General features: G+C 47.6%; 1 protein-coding gene across 1 annotated transcript in view; it reads right to left on the reverse strand.

Moving 5' to 3' along the window:
- Positions 1–233: 233 nt before the first annotated feature.
- LOC143035584 (uncharacterized) overlaps positions 234–17,500 on the reverse strand; it is a 62,223-nt gene continuing 44,956 nt past the window's right edge. The window contains exon 7 of the mRNA XM_076202453.1: positions 234–3,025. Within this exon, the coding sequence (XP_076058568.1) occupies positions 2,830–3,025 (196 nt within the window). The 3' untranslated portion in view covers positions 234–2,829. The remainder of the gene's footprint in view (positions 3,026–17,500) is intronic.

Raw genomic sequence — 17,500 nt, forward strand, 5'->3', positions numbered from 1 at the left:
AGGTGTTCCCTTTAGCTACTCTTTCCTCGTCCTTGTCATCACATACCCAGATCCTCACCGTGCGTCTCCCGACGTCTTCCCATATCAGTTGATGGGGGAATAAGGCGGGCTAATCTTTACGTCAGATGGTCTTTTATGGGCCCCATCACTGTACTTGGCACTCATCAACCCTTTCTTCTGGTCCAGAAGAAAGGAAGTCTTCTTAAAAGAGGAAGGACAATTCACACACAAGATATATTTTCTCTCGGTTTATTGCAAAAAAGAAAAAATAAGGATACAATATGGTTTTCACTATGGTTTATTTTACTCCCATAGTTTGAATGTTGACTGATACATTTTACAAAGTAATGGAATAAATAAAATACAGGAGTTCGTATACCAGTTACACACGCATACATGCATAAACATTTCTTCCACCGCAAGACTAGGGTTGGAATGTACAATCTCTCGGCTTATGATAATAGTCTGACCTCCCCGTGCGAGGTTCCTCACTCGGGTGGAAAAAAAAGACAACATACAAAATGTTGATATGTATAATAAACTGTGAACGGTAACCTGTTTTCCCGGGCAACTCGGCGCATTGGTGATAACCAACCCCGGTCATTTCGAGTTGATCCACTGGACTTTCCTCTCCGGCCGCAGGCGAGATAAAGAGTGGAGAGGCCGTGGCCAGGCAACTGCACTCTGTACATCAATAGTTTGTTGCTACGTCTGCATCCAAGTGAACGAGATGAGAGTGAGTCATACGACTGGACTGCAGGACTTCGTCGTCTTGTTGCCATCCCGCGGGGTTGTGCTGTGTCTGCGTGGCATCAGTCATTCGAATGCAACATGGGGACACTGGGACGCAAAGTCTCACGTTTTGCAGCTCCTCCAGTCTCAGTGTAGTGAGTTGGGCACAATTAATAAACAAGGAGTTCCCCAGAAGAATTCAGATATTATATGCCTCAGGGTCCTGGTACCCATACTCCTTAAAATACCCACTGTCTTTGGAAAGGATCGTCAGATAATCGTGAAATGAATACTGCAATGGTTCTTCTCCGAAGAGGCACTCGTTCTTAGGAGGTTGTTTCTAGCATGTCCCTGTACAGGTGCTGTTCTCCCTATAGGAGTTATCACGCTGGGCTTCCATGGGCTTCACCAACGCCGACACGCAAAAGTTAAAAGTTCGTTTTGAGTAAAAATGACTTTTGTTACAATAGTTTATTTTTCAAATTTACAAATATCAAATTATCTTCCCGTCAGATATAGCAAAGCTGAATGATGAACTAAGAGATTGTAAACCTATAATAATGTTAGACATATTGTTGAAATGTTCTTAGAAGTCTAGATTTCTGTAAGCAAAGTCATAGTTTAGTTATTCAAATGAAGGTCATAGGTAGGATGTGGGAAGAAACAGCCCAATGTGATAACCCCCGTAACACCGGGAGAGACTTAAGCGTGGGAGGAAGTACGTACCTCCTCCAAGGTTGAACAAGTTATTCGTTCACACGTACTATTGTATCGATACTGAAACTAGGTGGCACACCTGACTTAGATCCTGCGAATTATTTTTGTTTCGTACATTTTATGAAAAAATAATGTGAACCAATCCCATGGTCATCATGATATAACCCCCAGAGTTCTATACATGTAATAACATCGTTCTCTCAGCAGAACTATACACTGACTGGACAACGCAGCGCGCACAAATGAAAGGTTTTTGGAACTATAACATACAAACCTAGTTCTTCGTATCTAAAACTTTCTAACACTGTACAAATCAAACATAAACGAAGTTGTTAGATATTGTCACATCTTTTAACGGGAACATACATATGAAAGCGAGAATGCTAATATATTACAGCCAAATGAATCATTAATGTTAAAACTACAAAATCTACTTTGTACTCTATTATTTTCAACGTTCTTTGGACGCTGTAGACTATATAGGAACATTAGGAGAACCCGCGGGTGAGGCTGGCACTCGCTTCCGTGAGCACCATGGGCAAGAGCGACGTGGTCTCGTCAGCGATGACCGGACTGACGCAGCCAGATGGCTGCAGTCAACTTCCTGGTTTGTCTTGCCGGCACGAAGATTGAAAAAAAAAAAAAAAAAAAAAAAAAAAAAAAAAATCTGCCCAGCATCGCTCACCCATGCTCTTGGTTACACTTTTCGTGTGTGTGTGTGTGTGTGTGTGTGTGTGTGTGTGTGTGTGTGTGTGTGTGTGTGTGTGTGTGTGTGTGTGTACGTGTGCGCGCGCAGCCAGTACCACGCCAGTTATGGGTCTCGAAGTGGAGAACCTTGTGGCATTCTTCTCGATCCCCCTCTCGATCCCTGCGTTATGGTCGGCAGCAGGTTCGGCTTCTGGACCCGTGGGTTCAATGGCACGAAGGAACTGGACATGTTGTTTCGCTCGTCTTGTCGCACAGATGCATACAGCTGTCTCGGTGTGACCATTTTTTTTTTTTTTTTTTTTTTGCCAAAGGTTTTGGCCGGTGCAACAAGATAGGGCCGCATTCTCTGTGGGAACACGGAACGTGTCGCTGCACTCTTCTCCGACAGCCGGAGGTCGTGCGTTGAATCACGCCGAGTTCCCTGTCCGTTAAACGCCGTTAAACGAACCAACACGCCCAACCGTCGCCGCAAGAGCTTCTCGGCCGCGCCACCGACACTAATGCAGCGCCACGATTCAATACTCTGTTGTTGACACAGGGCACGTAGAACTGTGTTCTCTCATCCAGTTTGGCGGAGATACAGGTAAAGAATGTTATTTGCTGCAGTTGATGCGGCGGCTAGAACTTCTGACTTCAGGTAGTACATATATGAAAACCTCTCTCCAGCAAGTCTTACTGCCAAGGGATGGGCTCCCGCAGGACGGCTCTCCGTTCGTAGCCGTATTTGTCGCAGCGGCTCCACCAGGAGGATTTCTTGCACACCTTCTCCTTCTTGAGCACGAAGCACTGCGTCTTGACTACATTGAAGAAGATGTTCCCTATCATATCGGCGGGGGCAGAGCGGGCAACCTTCAAGCATGACCGGAATCTGCAAATAACAGAAAACGGAGTGGTTAACAAAAAACAGCCGATGTCCTGCATAAGAAATTGCGGCAATCTGTACGATAAAGGATATTCATTTGCAAATGCAACAAAAGTCAATAAACATCTAAATATAAGTGCCTTTCTGCCAGCGGGCTGGTGTGGTCACCCAAAGGAATCCCGGAGGTTGTAAACAAGAAACAAACGCGTCACCTGTGGACATGCATCCAGCAGAATACCTCGAGACTGTGTATAGACCCTTTCCGTACCTGTAACACTTTTCCTTTTGTTCCGGTTGCCTAAAGCCTATTTTATTCATCTCCGTGGTACCCCCTACCCGGTAGGGAAGGAGTTAACCTTTTATAGTGTCCAAATTTGAGATATTTGAAGACTTTACTGTGACCGACGTTGGGCGATTCTGTACAGGCACTTACCTGATCACCAGATCTTGTGGCCCACAACAAGAGCACAATACACACTGTGAACGCCACATTACACCACACGAACCCCCCCCCCCAAGTCATGCCCTCCCATCTCACATTCCTCCCTCCCCCCCCCTCCCCGCCGCGCCCCAAGTGGAGGGAGGCGTGGTCCTTATCTGACGTCACCCATCGAGGCGAAGGCACGTGCGTCCGACTCGAGTCCTGAATCCCCCCTGCCACTTGGACCGACCCGAGCTTCAGCTCTTGCTCTTCGTCTCGCTCGCTGCTGCAGCAGCATCGGCCTGGCATCACCAACACCAGATCCACCACCTCCACCGCCGCCAACACCACCATTATTCTCGTACTCCTCATCACCATCCCCTACAACACGGTAACGCAGTATAAATTTTATTTTGGGTTACGCCAGGCGATTTTATTCAGGTAAGGAGGGCTTCTGTAATAAAGTTATTCGACACTTTCTTGATTTACCTCTTGAGCCATGCGGCATACGTTATATATTTTGCCCAGGCGAACACCATTAAATTTTCCATAAGTTAAGGCAAGGCGTCCGTTCTGAACTATCTACCGCCAGACGATTTTATTCAGCACCTCCAGTTGTAGCCGAAAGAAGGGATAAGAGAAAAAAAAAAAAAAAAAAACTACGGGGACGTTTTCGGTGCACACTCGTCATCAAGCCATCGTGCACTTTCTGCTAAATCAGCACCACCATTGTCCAAGTGCACACCCTCAACCGCGCCACGTTTTGTCATTGACGGCTAATCGTCCTCTCGTAGCCAGACTAACAGTCTCACGCACTTGACGCGGTGCTTGCAACCCCTCAGGCCCGTCTCGCTGTCTTTCTGTATTCATTTCTTTCAATCGGAGCGGGTTCTTCAATGATTAGGCTTGATAAGGGTGGAGTGTGTCGCGTTCCCGCGTGTTTACGAGTGCGAGAGCGAGCGAAGCTCGGGGCAAATGCTCTGGAATTTGGCCATTATGAATTACTCGGAGTTACGACAAATTGCGCAATTTGTAATAGATGATTGACATTTCGTCTTGTTCATGTAGGAAGGCTGGATGGCAGACACTGTCACTATACGGTACAAATACGCATTGGGGAAAGCGCATTGAGAGTGGGGCACGAACACACGCAGGAAAACAGCCGAAGAGGGTCACAGATACGGAGAGAGGAGAGAGAGAAAGAGAGAAGAGAGATACACAAGTGGTCTGGTAATGGGGCATGAAGTTTCGTAGTAAGACTAGCAGACAGCACATGAGGTAATCAAGCAAGGGAGAGGGGCGAGTCAAGCAGGCTGGGGGCAAGGCAAGAGGACAAGGAAGACGACAAGCAAGCAGGCACGAGCAGCAAAGCTGGGCCAGGAAGGAAAAGCGTTTGCAAGTTTGTGTGTGAGTTGTTGCGTTGAGTACACAGGACGGGCGGGTGTATTGAGGCTGCCGGTGCCGCGAGTGAGGGTCTAAGGCGGAGTAAACACTTAGACGTACGGACAACCGTCTCCCCGGCCAGGCATACAAGCAGCAGACCTGACGAACTACAACACGTCACTTAGGGACTCTGTCCCTCTCCCTCCCTTGGGTAGTAGGACCAGAAGCATCAAAATGGATGGCCAGACGAGGTAGCCCAACCCCTTCGGAGAAAGGTCCTGCTCTCAGGCAAATGAAATCGTTTGCCATTAGCCAGGTCAAAGTCTATAGAGTGAGTCACCGGAGCGAAGGGGGTTTATACTTCAGACACCCTAATGGGAGCGTTGAATCATCCCGTTCAGTACCACACCGTTATTTACACGTTTGAACAGGATCTTAATTTAAGCTAGACGTTTTATTCAGGTTAAGGGTTGACACCAGAAAAAAACGGTGTCTCGATCAACCGAGGGATCGTGTTGGCCCGAGTTAACATGTCAGCCAATCCAGAATGTCTTGATGCGAGACACCCGAGAAACTGCGGCCAAAAGGTGTCTGCATTTTCTCGGGTGTTCTCTGCATCCCGGGATGTCCAGCCTCTTAGCCAAATACAAACAACTTGATGTCAGCCAGAACAATAAATAAACGAATAAATATGTCACCACAGCTGAGGGATTAGAATTACGCACACCTAATCGTTTTTTGTTTTTCTTCTTTCCTTGCTCTCCTTCCTTTCCATACATAATTTTCGCTCAAGAAGGAACTTAGGCTTCGAGAACCAAGCCTAAGAGGAGAGGTAGTCAATTAACCATTACTTTGTCAGATCCAGGAACCAAGTGCATCAAAGAGTCGGCGTGGGCCCGCAGGAGGAGAAGAGGGTGGGGTGGGGGGTGGGAGTTCCCTCATGGGACCCCCGCGCTCAACAGCATCGGACCGCTGTCTCGTAGCAACCGTGTAAGCAGCGCGTGAAATAAGATCTTCTGTCAAGTCAACACGGCCACACGCGCGCATCGCGAGGTGTCTTAGATAACACGGACATAGCCCGTGAAATGGAACTGTTTATAACACTGAAACCTCTCAGCTGTTCATAACCCGAGTACTGAAAATCGCGGTCCCGTGAAATACGTCCCAAATGATGTATCTCAACGGCTTTGACACCAGAGTTTAGTCTTTCTGCTAAATAACGTGCATGTGATGACGTCATTCTATTATATCATATAATTTATATATATATATATATATATATATATATATATATATATATATGATCACATGAAGAATCGTCACCCAAGTCTTCGACAGGGTGACGATTGTTCATGTGGGCTATCCTAGGGTGACAATTCTTCATGTGGGCCATCCTGGGTTTGCGATTTTTCGGTTGTATAAGTTGATGGCAATAAGTATAACCCTCATTCAACCTAACCTAACCTAATCTTTATTCCACTGCTGATATTCGGCGTACTGGGGTGACAATTCTTTAGGTGGAATTTCATGGGGTGACGATTCTTCATGCGGGCGTTTTGGGATGACAATATATATATATATATATATATATATATATATATATAATATATATATTATATATATATATGTACATATATATATACATTGTGTGTGTGTGTGTGTGTGTGTGTGTGTGTGTGTATAATACACACACACACACGCGCGCGCACACAAATTATTTCAGAGAGTTACTCCGGGATTGGAACCGAGGCCCCCCGGGGCGACTGTCGGAAAATATTTGTATGGTATTCGCTGCTACTGGTGATTCACTTCAGATATATATATATATATATATATATATAAAATCACTGGTTAGCTCTTTCATTTGCATTGGCGATTCGTAAATTTGTTCTGGCTGCCATCAGACGATCTCATTCAAAGAGAATCTTCCCCCCCGCCTACCCCTGTGAAGCGAATGAATTAGCCTGAAACTTCCACAATTCATCTGGATCTCGTTAAGGGGTTATCACACTGGGCTCCTACGGTCTTCACCAGCGTCGACAGTTAAGAGTTCATTTGAGTAAAAATGACTTCGGTTACAATATTTAATTGTTCAAATCTTCAAATATAAAATTATCTTTCCGTCATATATAGCAAAGCTGGATGATGAACTAAGAAGACTAAACCTATATGAATGTTGGATATACTGTTGAAATGTTCTTAGAGAAGTCTAAGTTTCTGTAGGAAGTCACATTCTAGTTATTCAAATGGATGTTGTAGGAAAAATATCCCAGTGTGATAATCACTTTAGTCCAGATCTTCAAGTTTGTATCTGAAGCGGCGAGCAGCTGTCCCTTCTTGTGCTATTCCCACGTTTGTTCTCCTTTGGGTCGCGGATGTACTTGAGAAGAGTAACTTTCCATTGTGCCGAATTGTATTTCGCCAGACTCACTCGGGTTAGATATTTCACCAAAGTCTGTTTGAGTTATACTTGGTTACGTCAGTTCAGGAAGTCTGGTGATATGTGAACGTGACAAATGGCATTTTGTCGAAATCTGAATGAATCTACAAAAAGAGGAAGATTCAAAGACGGCAGTTAACCCTCACCGCTTCTCCAAATATTTGACAAAACGTCTGCACCATGCGTGAGTTAGTAATGTTCACACATGTGCCGTTTCGTGTAAAAGGTGTTTAGATTGCCTAAACCGTATCAAGAGGTTAGGAGACCCTTACACATCATCTGAATAGACTCCAGATTCCCGAGCAACTGTTCCTCGAAGTCCAGAATCCCAAAATCCACCAGGGAGACCAGAATCAAGTCTTCAATTGGGACACGGTCCCCTCCTTTGTCTCCTTGGCCAAACCACAACGTCAAGAGTATTCTCTTCGTACTGTTGCTTTTGTCAGATCAGAAAAACAAACAAACGAGAAGGTTCCAGGAGTCAAATGCAACGTCACATTGGACGCGGCGTGAGGGACAGAGGTTGGAGGGGGGGGGGGCAGAGGTGCAAGGGTCGCGCAGTGGCTAGCGAGCTCGCGGGTACGGAGCCATTGAGCGAGACTAGGCCGCCTCTACTGCAGGACCAACTCAATGTATATAGACTCATGCCGGACCTTTCACGGACGCCCGGCATTGAGCTCAGCTGGGAGAGAGATTTGTTAAGGGTAGAGGGACCGGGGACGGACTTAGGGAGGAGAGAGAGAGAAAGAGCACGTTCTTTGCTTGCTTTGGAGTCCGACACTTGTTCTCGTATACTCATTCTCCTTTTCTGACTCACCCCCACCCCCACCACCTTCCTTCCCCACAATAATGTAATAAACTTGACACCGATACACTAATTCAGAAACGTGTCAAGGGGATAAAACGAAAACATGTCAAGGGACCTTTTGACAAAATATAAGAATCTAACCTCCCTGTCGTACCGCAGCTCAATGCCCGCGTTCCACCCCATTCCCCCGTACGCACCTCCGCTTTCACTTCCTCTTCAACACGTCCTCTACCTTTTTCTCCTCCTCCTCCTTCCGCTCTCCCTTTCTCTCACTGATCCTGTGCTCCCTCTCACTTGCTCTTGTTTTCCAGAGCCCTCGTATGATACCCTTAACTCACTCTCATTCGTCATCATCTTACTCATGCGTACCATCTTCCTGTTTCCATCGAACCCTTCCGCTAGCTCTCCCTTGCTACCTCCAACATCCTCCTCCTCCCTGGGTCCTCCCCTTTCCCCAATCTCCCTATCACACTCCGTAGCTCTCTCCAACCGTCGGAAACAAAGGAAGCCTCCCTCCTCAACCGCCTTATACTCCTTCCCCCCCTCGCGTGAGTGACGACGTAAGGTCGTTCGGGGTGGGGTTATCATGGCAATGCTGTTGACAGGACGAAACGGAAGTTGGGGAGGGGGAGGGGGGTCTGGTACAGAAAACACGGCAGTGGGGCATGTGGCTTTGGTAACAGCACCCGCCTATTTGTAAACACTGGTGCGTACCCAAAGGTAGCGAGGAAGACAGCCGCACAGAAATATAGCTCGGCAGGGCCGAGATTGTGCTTTCATATGGATACAAATGCCTGTAGTAGAGGCGCAATAAGGACTTAACCTACACAATAGTAATATGAGGCCAAAGGCCAGCTATTGCTACACAACATATAAATTCCTTGTCCACCCCATTACTGCAACGACGATACTATAAGCCAAGATATCGCGTAGACGCACATGTGGGGGAGTTAGAGACATCACAGGGTACCCCGCCGTATTCTCGAGCGCTGTACGACTTGATGGTCGAAAGTTTCGTCAAAACTGATCATAGTCACCGGCAATATTTCTTCTATGCATAAAGTCGTTGTCAATGAACACTTTTCTTGTGCCCAGAGATTTGGTCCTCAGTGGGGTTGTTCTGATGGCATATGCCAAGAGAAGGGTTTAAAGAAATTGCTGATGGCGGGAAGATGGGAAAGGGTAGCACTGGAATGGGGTCAAGTCGGTAGGAAGGAAGTGGGAGATCCATTGGGAAAGGAGCACAGAGGCAAGGAAAAAGCAAAGATGACATTTGCACGAGGCTCTGGCCGAAGGTGCTTCGGAAAAGGTGGATTTTAAGTCGGAAGCAAGAGGTATTGCGCGGGTTTGGTGTACTCAAACCGTTAGCCATCCTCATTGTTTTCCACTATATGGAAATGTAAAGGTTCTTGACAAGTATTTCAGAAATTGCCACATATATGAAAGTACCCTATACTACAAAATAGTGTAAAAAAACACATCAAATAATCAGAGAGGTAAGATGTGTACTCTGCATATGTAATAAAAAGGAGAGGGACCAAGAGGAGAAAAATGTAGGAATGGATGTAAGGGGTGGCAAAAGATGAAAAAGGTTTTTGTACGGAGTGAGAATAGCAAAGTTGGTTGACTGAAGGAGAGATGGGGATGGAGCGTGAGGTGAGGGGAGAGGGAGAATAATGAGAGGGGAAAGAAAGATTTGAGAAAGGTAAGGCACAAGATCGGAGGAGGATAGGAAAGAACGGAGAAAAAGGAGGAAAGAAAACCAAGAAAGACATGAGAGGGGATGGGGGAGGAAAAGGAAAGTGAAGGTGGGAAATGGAGGAAGGAATAGGAAGAGGAAGCGAGTAAGAGGAAAGAAAACGGAGGGGAAGAGATGAGAGAAGAGGAGGGAATTACGATATAAAAATGAATGTTGCTGGTGGGGTGGGCACCGGAGAAGACAGACAGACAGAAGGAGAAAGTAGGAAAATGGTAGATGTATTCTGATGAATCAAGGGAAAGGCTGAAAGGGCGAGACGGGGAAGAAGGGCGAGATTTGGTGCCCGGGGAGGGGGGGGGGGGAGGTGAGGTGTTAGATGGCCACGTGAGAGAGGGAAGGGCTGGATAGTAGAGGAAAGACAGGTTGCAGGGGAAAGGGGCCTATGAATGAAGGAGATGGACGGGACTGGAGGGAAAAGAAGGGGAAGGGTGGGGTAGCCGGGGATGGGAGGGTAGGAAGGGGACAGGAGAAAAGTTTGAGGCTCCTCTGGTCAAGAACAGTAGATTCAAGGAGGAGAGAAGTCTTCATATGTTCCTGCTACAACTCCTGCTGCTGCTCTTCAGATCGCCCTTCACTAGCGGAGCGCGACCGAAGTGAGGTCCCGGTGCGACCGAAGGAAGGCCCGCTCCGCCCGCCCACGGAAGTCGCGGGACATTAACGGTGGGAAGGGGAGGGAGAGAAGAGAGGGAGAGGGGAAGAGGGGAAGAGGGGGAAGGGGAGGGGGCAATGAAAATAAGTACAAGTATCAAAAGGGGAAAGAGGGTGTCCTAAGAGGAAGGGGGAATAGGATTAAGTATGTACATTAATAGTGAAGAGGATTAAGGAAGTAAAAACATGGAGGGTTGACTAAAGTAAATTCTCCTGGCATGCCCACGGAGAAGGGGCGTGCGGGACAAGTGGGAAGGGGAGGGGGAGCAGGAGAAGTAGAAGGGGGATCTAGGGATAAAGGGAAGGGGCCAACGATTAGTTCACGAGGGAAGGGGAGACTTCACTGAAGATGACAAGAGGAAGTAGGCGAAGAATGAGGACGTGTATAGGTGAAAGGGGAGTCCCATGTCAAGAAGATGGGGTTGGGGGGGTTAGGGTTATGTGTGGGCTACGCCAGCAAATTGTAACAGGTCAGCATATTGCCGAGGAAGGGCAGCTCAGACCAATGGCGCGGAAGCGACCAACCACGGGGCCCACTGACGGTTCAGCAGGGAGCCCACGTTGAAGAACGAGAATGGAATGAGAAATGGGTGATGGGAGAATGGAGAGACAAGAGGATGGCAAAAACGAGAGCACCCACGGAGCGACATATGCGAAATCGAAGGAGAACGTAGACGGAAACAAAAGAAAAAATGGAAAACTAAATGAGATGTAAGGAGATGAAATGGGAAGGGTTGGACTAATGGCCCGGAAGGGGGGGGAGGGAGGGGGGAGGTCGCGAACTCGGGGTGGGCTTGGGTAGGAAGTGAGTGGGTCGGGGGGAGGATGAGGAGGGGAGGGGGGGAAGGGAGAGAGAGGAAGGTGGCGGAAGGGGCATGATGAAAAATTGATATCAAGAATCAGTGAACGAGATCGCCGTGGTTATGCATTCGAAATGTCCCATGCGCTTGTGCTAACCCGTTTGCGTGAGCACATAGACTGGACACCCACACGTACGTGCACACGCACACATACATACAGAATGAAAACAAAAGTAAAAGTGGCTGTTGAAGAGCATGCCAATGACAGAGAGAAGAGAGAGAGAATAGAGGAGGGAGGGAAAGAGAGAGGAGGAGGAGAAATAGAAGAGAGATGGGAGAGAGTCAAGACAGACGGGAAGGGGGTGTAGGGGAGTGACGCATTTAGGCAGGGACAAGGGGAGAGAGGGAGTGTGTTAGTAGGGGAGGAAGGGGAGTGGGGTGGGGTTGGTGGTGAGCTGCGTTTCCAGCGAGGAAGGGGACACCAAAGAGGTTTGTGGCAAAGAAACGAGGTGCGACCTGGTGTCATGTTTGTTGTTTGTGTGCGTAACTGCGTCAAATAACTCTTGTATGTATGGAGACGGTGGATCGGACGTTTTCCTGGGAACTCGACAAGGATGGAGTAAATACATGTATAATATACGCAGGAAGAAGGAAGAGTTCGGCTACGTGGCGTCGTCTTATTGGTTGATTTTAGTGTGTATGCAGACTGGCGTGTAGCTGAGTAATAGAGGAAGGAAGAGACCGTGGGTGCTGAGGACGAAAAGTTCGGTCAGGGCTTAGTGATTGAAGGACCGATTAAGACGGTTAGAGCCTTTGGTAGATAAAGTGGATGCAGGGGCAGAAGCAAAGGAAGAGTAAGCGATGCAGAACAATAACCATAAGGCAAGGTGGTGTGGAGGAAGACTGACGAGGTTTGAGAAAGACGACGATCACTGTCCATTGACAGGCCCTTCCGGGCAGATGACCCCTGGCGACTTGATTCAGCTGAGGAACCGGAATCCGGATGGATATTAACCCACGAGTGCGTAAGGCTCCTTTTAAGGAACACTAAACGTTTACCTTTTAAACTCCATTATACTAAATTATTCATGGAAACTTAATTATATTTTAATAATATGTAACAAAAGGTTCCCTGTAACATATTTGAGAAAGAACCTTTTCATGTATATCCTACGTACGATGGAGTCAAGAGAACTGGTACTTGTGGAACTGCTACGCACTTAATGAATCCGGAGCTGCCAAAACCACTACCTCCTGGAGCAGCAGCTCACGATGCCGTTAATTAGCGAAGGTCCGCCGCTTCCAGATCATTTGTTTACCTCAGACTGTGGCTGATACATTGCTGCTTGGCGCCGGCAACTCTTGGGCTTATCAACGGTCGTGGCGACGCGTTGCGCAACGCCCCCGATTTCAAATACATAGAATAACATTCGTGTAAACATATGCATACACACAAATTATATATATATATATATATATATATATATATATATAATTATATATAAACACACACACACACACACACACACACACACACACACACACACACACACACACACACACACAATATACTCAGCATAAGAATTGCAAAGTGAAAATAGTATGGTAGAACAACCAAGACTAGAGGACGTGTCTGCATTCGCACTCCAGTCCTCTCTGCTCCTCAGACGCAGGGACTGCAGACCACTTCGTCGACAAATTAATCCGGAGCCGTCATCGTTTAAAAAATTACACCAAGTGGTCAACATTAGCCCTGTTTTCGCTGACCTCACTGTTTTCGCCATCCTCCCTCACCCGCTTTCTCCGCCCACCTCCTTATTCTCTCCCTTCTCTTATTTTGTTTCTCTCCCTAGCCCTTCTTCACTATCTCCATAGCCCTTTTTACCTCTCTCACTAGCCCTTTATCCCTCTCTTTCTCTTCCTTCCTCTCTCCCTTCATCTTTTTCTCATCCTCTTCCCTTCCTCATTTTCTTCCTCCTCTCTCTTTCTCTCTCCCCTCCCCCCTCTCTCTCTCCCCCGATACATCACCCTTTCGTTCGCCCCATTACCACCCTCTTCTCACTCTTACATGATAACTACAATCTCTCTCTCACACCCACACCCACACTATGCTTGTTCATGACACTCACGTTGTACTCAATTATGCTCGCCATTTTTCCCTTCCTCCCTACCCCTCCTTTCCCCACCCTATAGCAGCGTCCCTTCATGGTTTACACCAATGGCGAGCCATGTTCGAGTCTTGCATCGGAGACCACTTCTGCAGGGCCTGACTCGCCCCTGCGCCTTTCAGAATTCCTGCCCGTTTCCATCACAGCTGTTATGGGGCTGCCGTCGCATATCATATGTACAGTGCATATATGTATATATATGGCGGCTCCTTCCACTTTCCCCATTTGCCCAACGTGCTCAGACTTCCAGGACAAGTAGAAGTCACTGCCTACTGGGAGTTGTTGGATTCGAACGCAAGTCTGCGTCGTGTGAAACACGATCAAAACCCACACAATGTATACATTGATATATATAAATGTATGTATGTATGCACGTATGTATGTATGTGTGTACGTATGTATCCATGCATGTATGTACTCGTATGTATGCATGCATGCATGTACTCGTATGTATGTGCATGTACTTCCTACTCTACCTCACCATTTCACCCGGTCATGTATCCCTCAATGGTAGGCCATGTAACCTTGTTTGCACTAGCTTACCGCTTCTTAGCCCGAGACTTGCATGACAAACCAGACCAACATTTCTACCGGGAAACCTTCTTCAGTTCCACTTTCACTCGGCCCAGATCTTAAATCCTTCACCCCACGACATATCCGAGCCACCCAAATTTGAAATAATACTCTCCATCTCCTTGCCCATCACTAAGATCGCCTGGGCCACACAAAGACCCTTCATCTTTTGCGCCTACAAAGGCTTTGTGACCTCTGACGGACCCTTTCTGATCCCTATAGGGCCCCTGCCAACCCCATTATGCCCCACCCCTTCTTTCCCTCCACTTCCCCTACACCCGCTAGCCCATGACCCAAACTGCTCCCAGGCCTTATCGGTGCTGCCGCGCGTTTGCTTCTATAGAAAGATTTATGTAGACCCTGATAAGCATCGCAGGGCCGGCCCTCGCGTTGCCAAAAGACTCAAATTGGACAACGTATTAGGAACAGTTTCCTCAAAGAGGTGACGGCCGCGAGGTGCACGACAGCTAAGGCGTCAGAGGGAGGACACGAAGGACTGGGAGGAGGTGGAGGAGGAGGAGGAGGAGGAGGAGGAGGAAGAGGAGGAGGAAGAGGAGGAGGAGGAGGAAGGGTTTACTACTTTGGGAAAAGAAGAGTATAGGTTGGTAGTGCATGACTGCAGATCGAGGAACTTGCAATGCCGGTTGTGTGCCTCGCTCCTCCTCTACCCTCTCCCCCGACCTCTCTCTGTTGCCGTCGCTGCCGATGAAATGTAGCAAGGGCGCAACGGTTTCACATTATGTCGCACCATTACATCTCGACAAAGCCTTTCACGAATTATGCCCTCACCTCCACCACCAACACACCACCACCACCGACGCCACCTCCGACTTTTGCCACCTCAAGCTCTCTATCACAAATACCAGGCCACGACCGATGGGCCTTGAACCCTGTTAGGACATTTTGGGTCGAAGTGAAGACAACTCCTTTTGATAGTGGTTAATATAAGGCACTAACTAGTCTACTGGTCTCTAGGGTCATTGAAATTACTGTTTATAAATTGAGGTCGGGTCGGAAAGCGTATATACGTGCATGTGATTGTTTTTACTGATTGAAGAGTGGTACGAATTTTCTTTCTTTCGTTTCTGGCGTCACTCAAGTTACACGTCACGTTTGTGTCACTTGCGTTACATGTCACACTTGCATCACTTGGTGTTCTACGCCATTGCCACATAGGCCTTACGTCCGATACCTCGACTCCCGGCTCCTGTTGCACGCCCTTCATTCCCGCCCGCCCTCCCCCTCCCAGCGCGACAAGCGCGGTAACGAGCTATTGTTCCTCTTGGGCCATATCAACCGACCTGCCTCTCCGCTAACAGGTCCTGCATACCGGTACTGGCACACCATGGGCTCGACATCCAGCATTCGCCACTGTCTCCCTTCCCTACTGCTCCATCTCTTTAGTATGTCCTCACCATACATTCACTCTATCGCCACCACCATGGTTTTCCCCCTCCATCCTTCCATCCTATGACATGCCTTACCCCAGCTGCAGCAACGTAGGCACGGTCTAAAGTAATTACCAGGGTCTTTAGTCGGCACTTTATACCATCCATCCTTGTGACTTGACTTCATCATACATTTGCCTCAGTTGCTGCATCGTAGCACGACAGGCAGTGCACACGAATTCCCCACTGGCGCTGTAGCCCATGTCTGTGACAACCTCGAGTAATATTCAGCCTCCCCTCCTCCTCCCAAGTAGCTACAGCCACGACGCAGGCCGAGTGGTCCGTGGAAGGAATTATTGCAACCACATACATCTCGGGGTTCCTGGCCAGAGCATCCTAACGTAAATTGATAGACATGTTGACACGTACCCTGGACGAGTCCCCCCCCCACACACACAGTCTTCGTGTCTGTGCATACACCCTTCTGTATTGTTACAGCTGAGGGTTTGTGGAAAGTACTTTCCTTCCTTCCTTCCTTTCTGCCTCCCTGCTTCCCACCGTCCCCCAGCCCTGCATTCCTCGACAGGACAAATGAGCTGGACATTTGGAAAGTGGTCAGAATGTCAGCCAGGATAGAACAGAATGCTATGCGTAATGAAACAGAGACATATACCTGGAAGGAACAAGATCGACAATTTGGGCCCAACAGGAGTGGAGACTGGAGTGGAAGCAAGAGTACTAACTGGAGTGGAAGTAAGAGTGCCAGTTGGGGGGGGGGGGAGTGAGACCTGGGCCGAGGTAAAGACTGCCAACCGGACGGGAGAGAATCTGCTCGAAAGGTAACAGCGTCGCCAAGTTGGAAGGCCCGATGCCAACTACGGATTCTACGGTGGGCCCCATTTTTGCTTGATGGCTCACTATCATTTACTGAATGGCACATGTCGCCTTTCTTGTCCTTTTCACGGAGATTCAAATATTTGCATTTAGTCTTCTGGCTGCTGCCATCATATTTTATTCTGCGTTTGGTGCAACCTTTCAAAGCGTTGTGGTGAATATATATATATATATATATATATATATATATATATATATATATATATATGTATATATATTAACCTTTTTAAACAGAGTTTGGTATCTAATTGTTCTGTTATGGCTATCGCAAAACGGTTTTACTCAGAGTATGGAGGCCTCTTATACTTGGAGCGTTAAAAAATCTCACATTATCAACATGTATGATCTTCATATATATTTCCTTTTCCTTTTTTTTTTTTTAGGACACTCCACCTAAGTGATCTCCTCTTTAGACTTCAAATGATTTTTATAGCATCAGTTTTTCTTTCCCCTGTCGGAAAGTGTGTAATCTTTTTGAAGGTTTTTCTTGTTCTGCCTCTTCCCCTTCCTCCCTACCAATTAGTCTCCTCTATGCATCCATAAGATATTTCATTTGTAGTTTCTATTCCTCTTTTGCTTCCATCCTCCTTCTTCGTCTCTCGGCAGTCTCCACCTCTCTACCCCACTCCCCTCTTCCTTTTCTACGCGTAAACCTTCTTTTATCTATTTTTATCTTCTCTCCCTTCTTTTACTCTCTCTCTTCGCGCATGAACCGCTTCCATCTTTGTCCCCACCTCCCTCCCTCCCTTCGTCAATGTGAAGGTTTCCACCACCATTACCGCCTTCCCCTCCCGCCCCAGCACCAGCACCACCACCACCACCGCTACCCCTCCCCCCAACGACGAACACCACCTTGTCATGCAGATTTGGTGCATTGTCACCCAAATAGGTCCTCCCGGCTGTTGCCCTGTCGGGCGCTCTCACACACTCTGGAGTCTTGCTTGTTCGACAAAGCTCGAACCCCGTCGCACTGCCTTTGGAGAGTAGCTCGCTCACTATCTTTTCCCTGTCAACTGTGGAAAGCTTGTTCAAGTATTGTTATTACTATATATTTTTCGTTCATTCCATCCTGGGCGGGTCTGTTGTGATCTTTACGATTTTGTCACCTTTCTTCTGGACACTAATGAACTTCTCTTGTCTCCTGGGACTAACACCACGCCATCCCCTTTCCTTCTCCTCCCTCACCTTTCACCTCACCA

This window comes from Oratosquilla oratoria, chromosome 2, assembly GCF_046742065.1.
Source record: "Oratosquilla oratoria isolate Oo_2021 chromosome 2, ASM4674206v1, whole genome shotgun sequence".
In the NCBI taxonomy this organism is placed as follows: Eukaryota; Metazoa; Arthropoda; class Malacostraca; order Stomatopoda; family Squillidae; genus Oratosquilla; species Oratosquilla oratoria.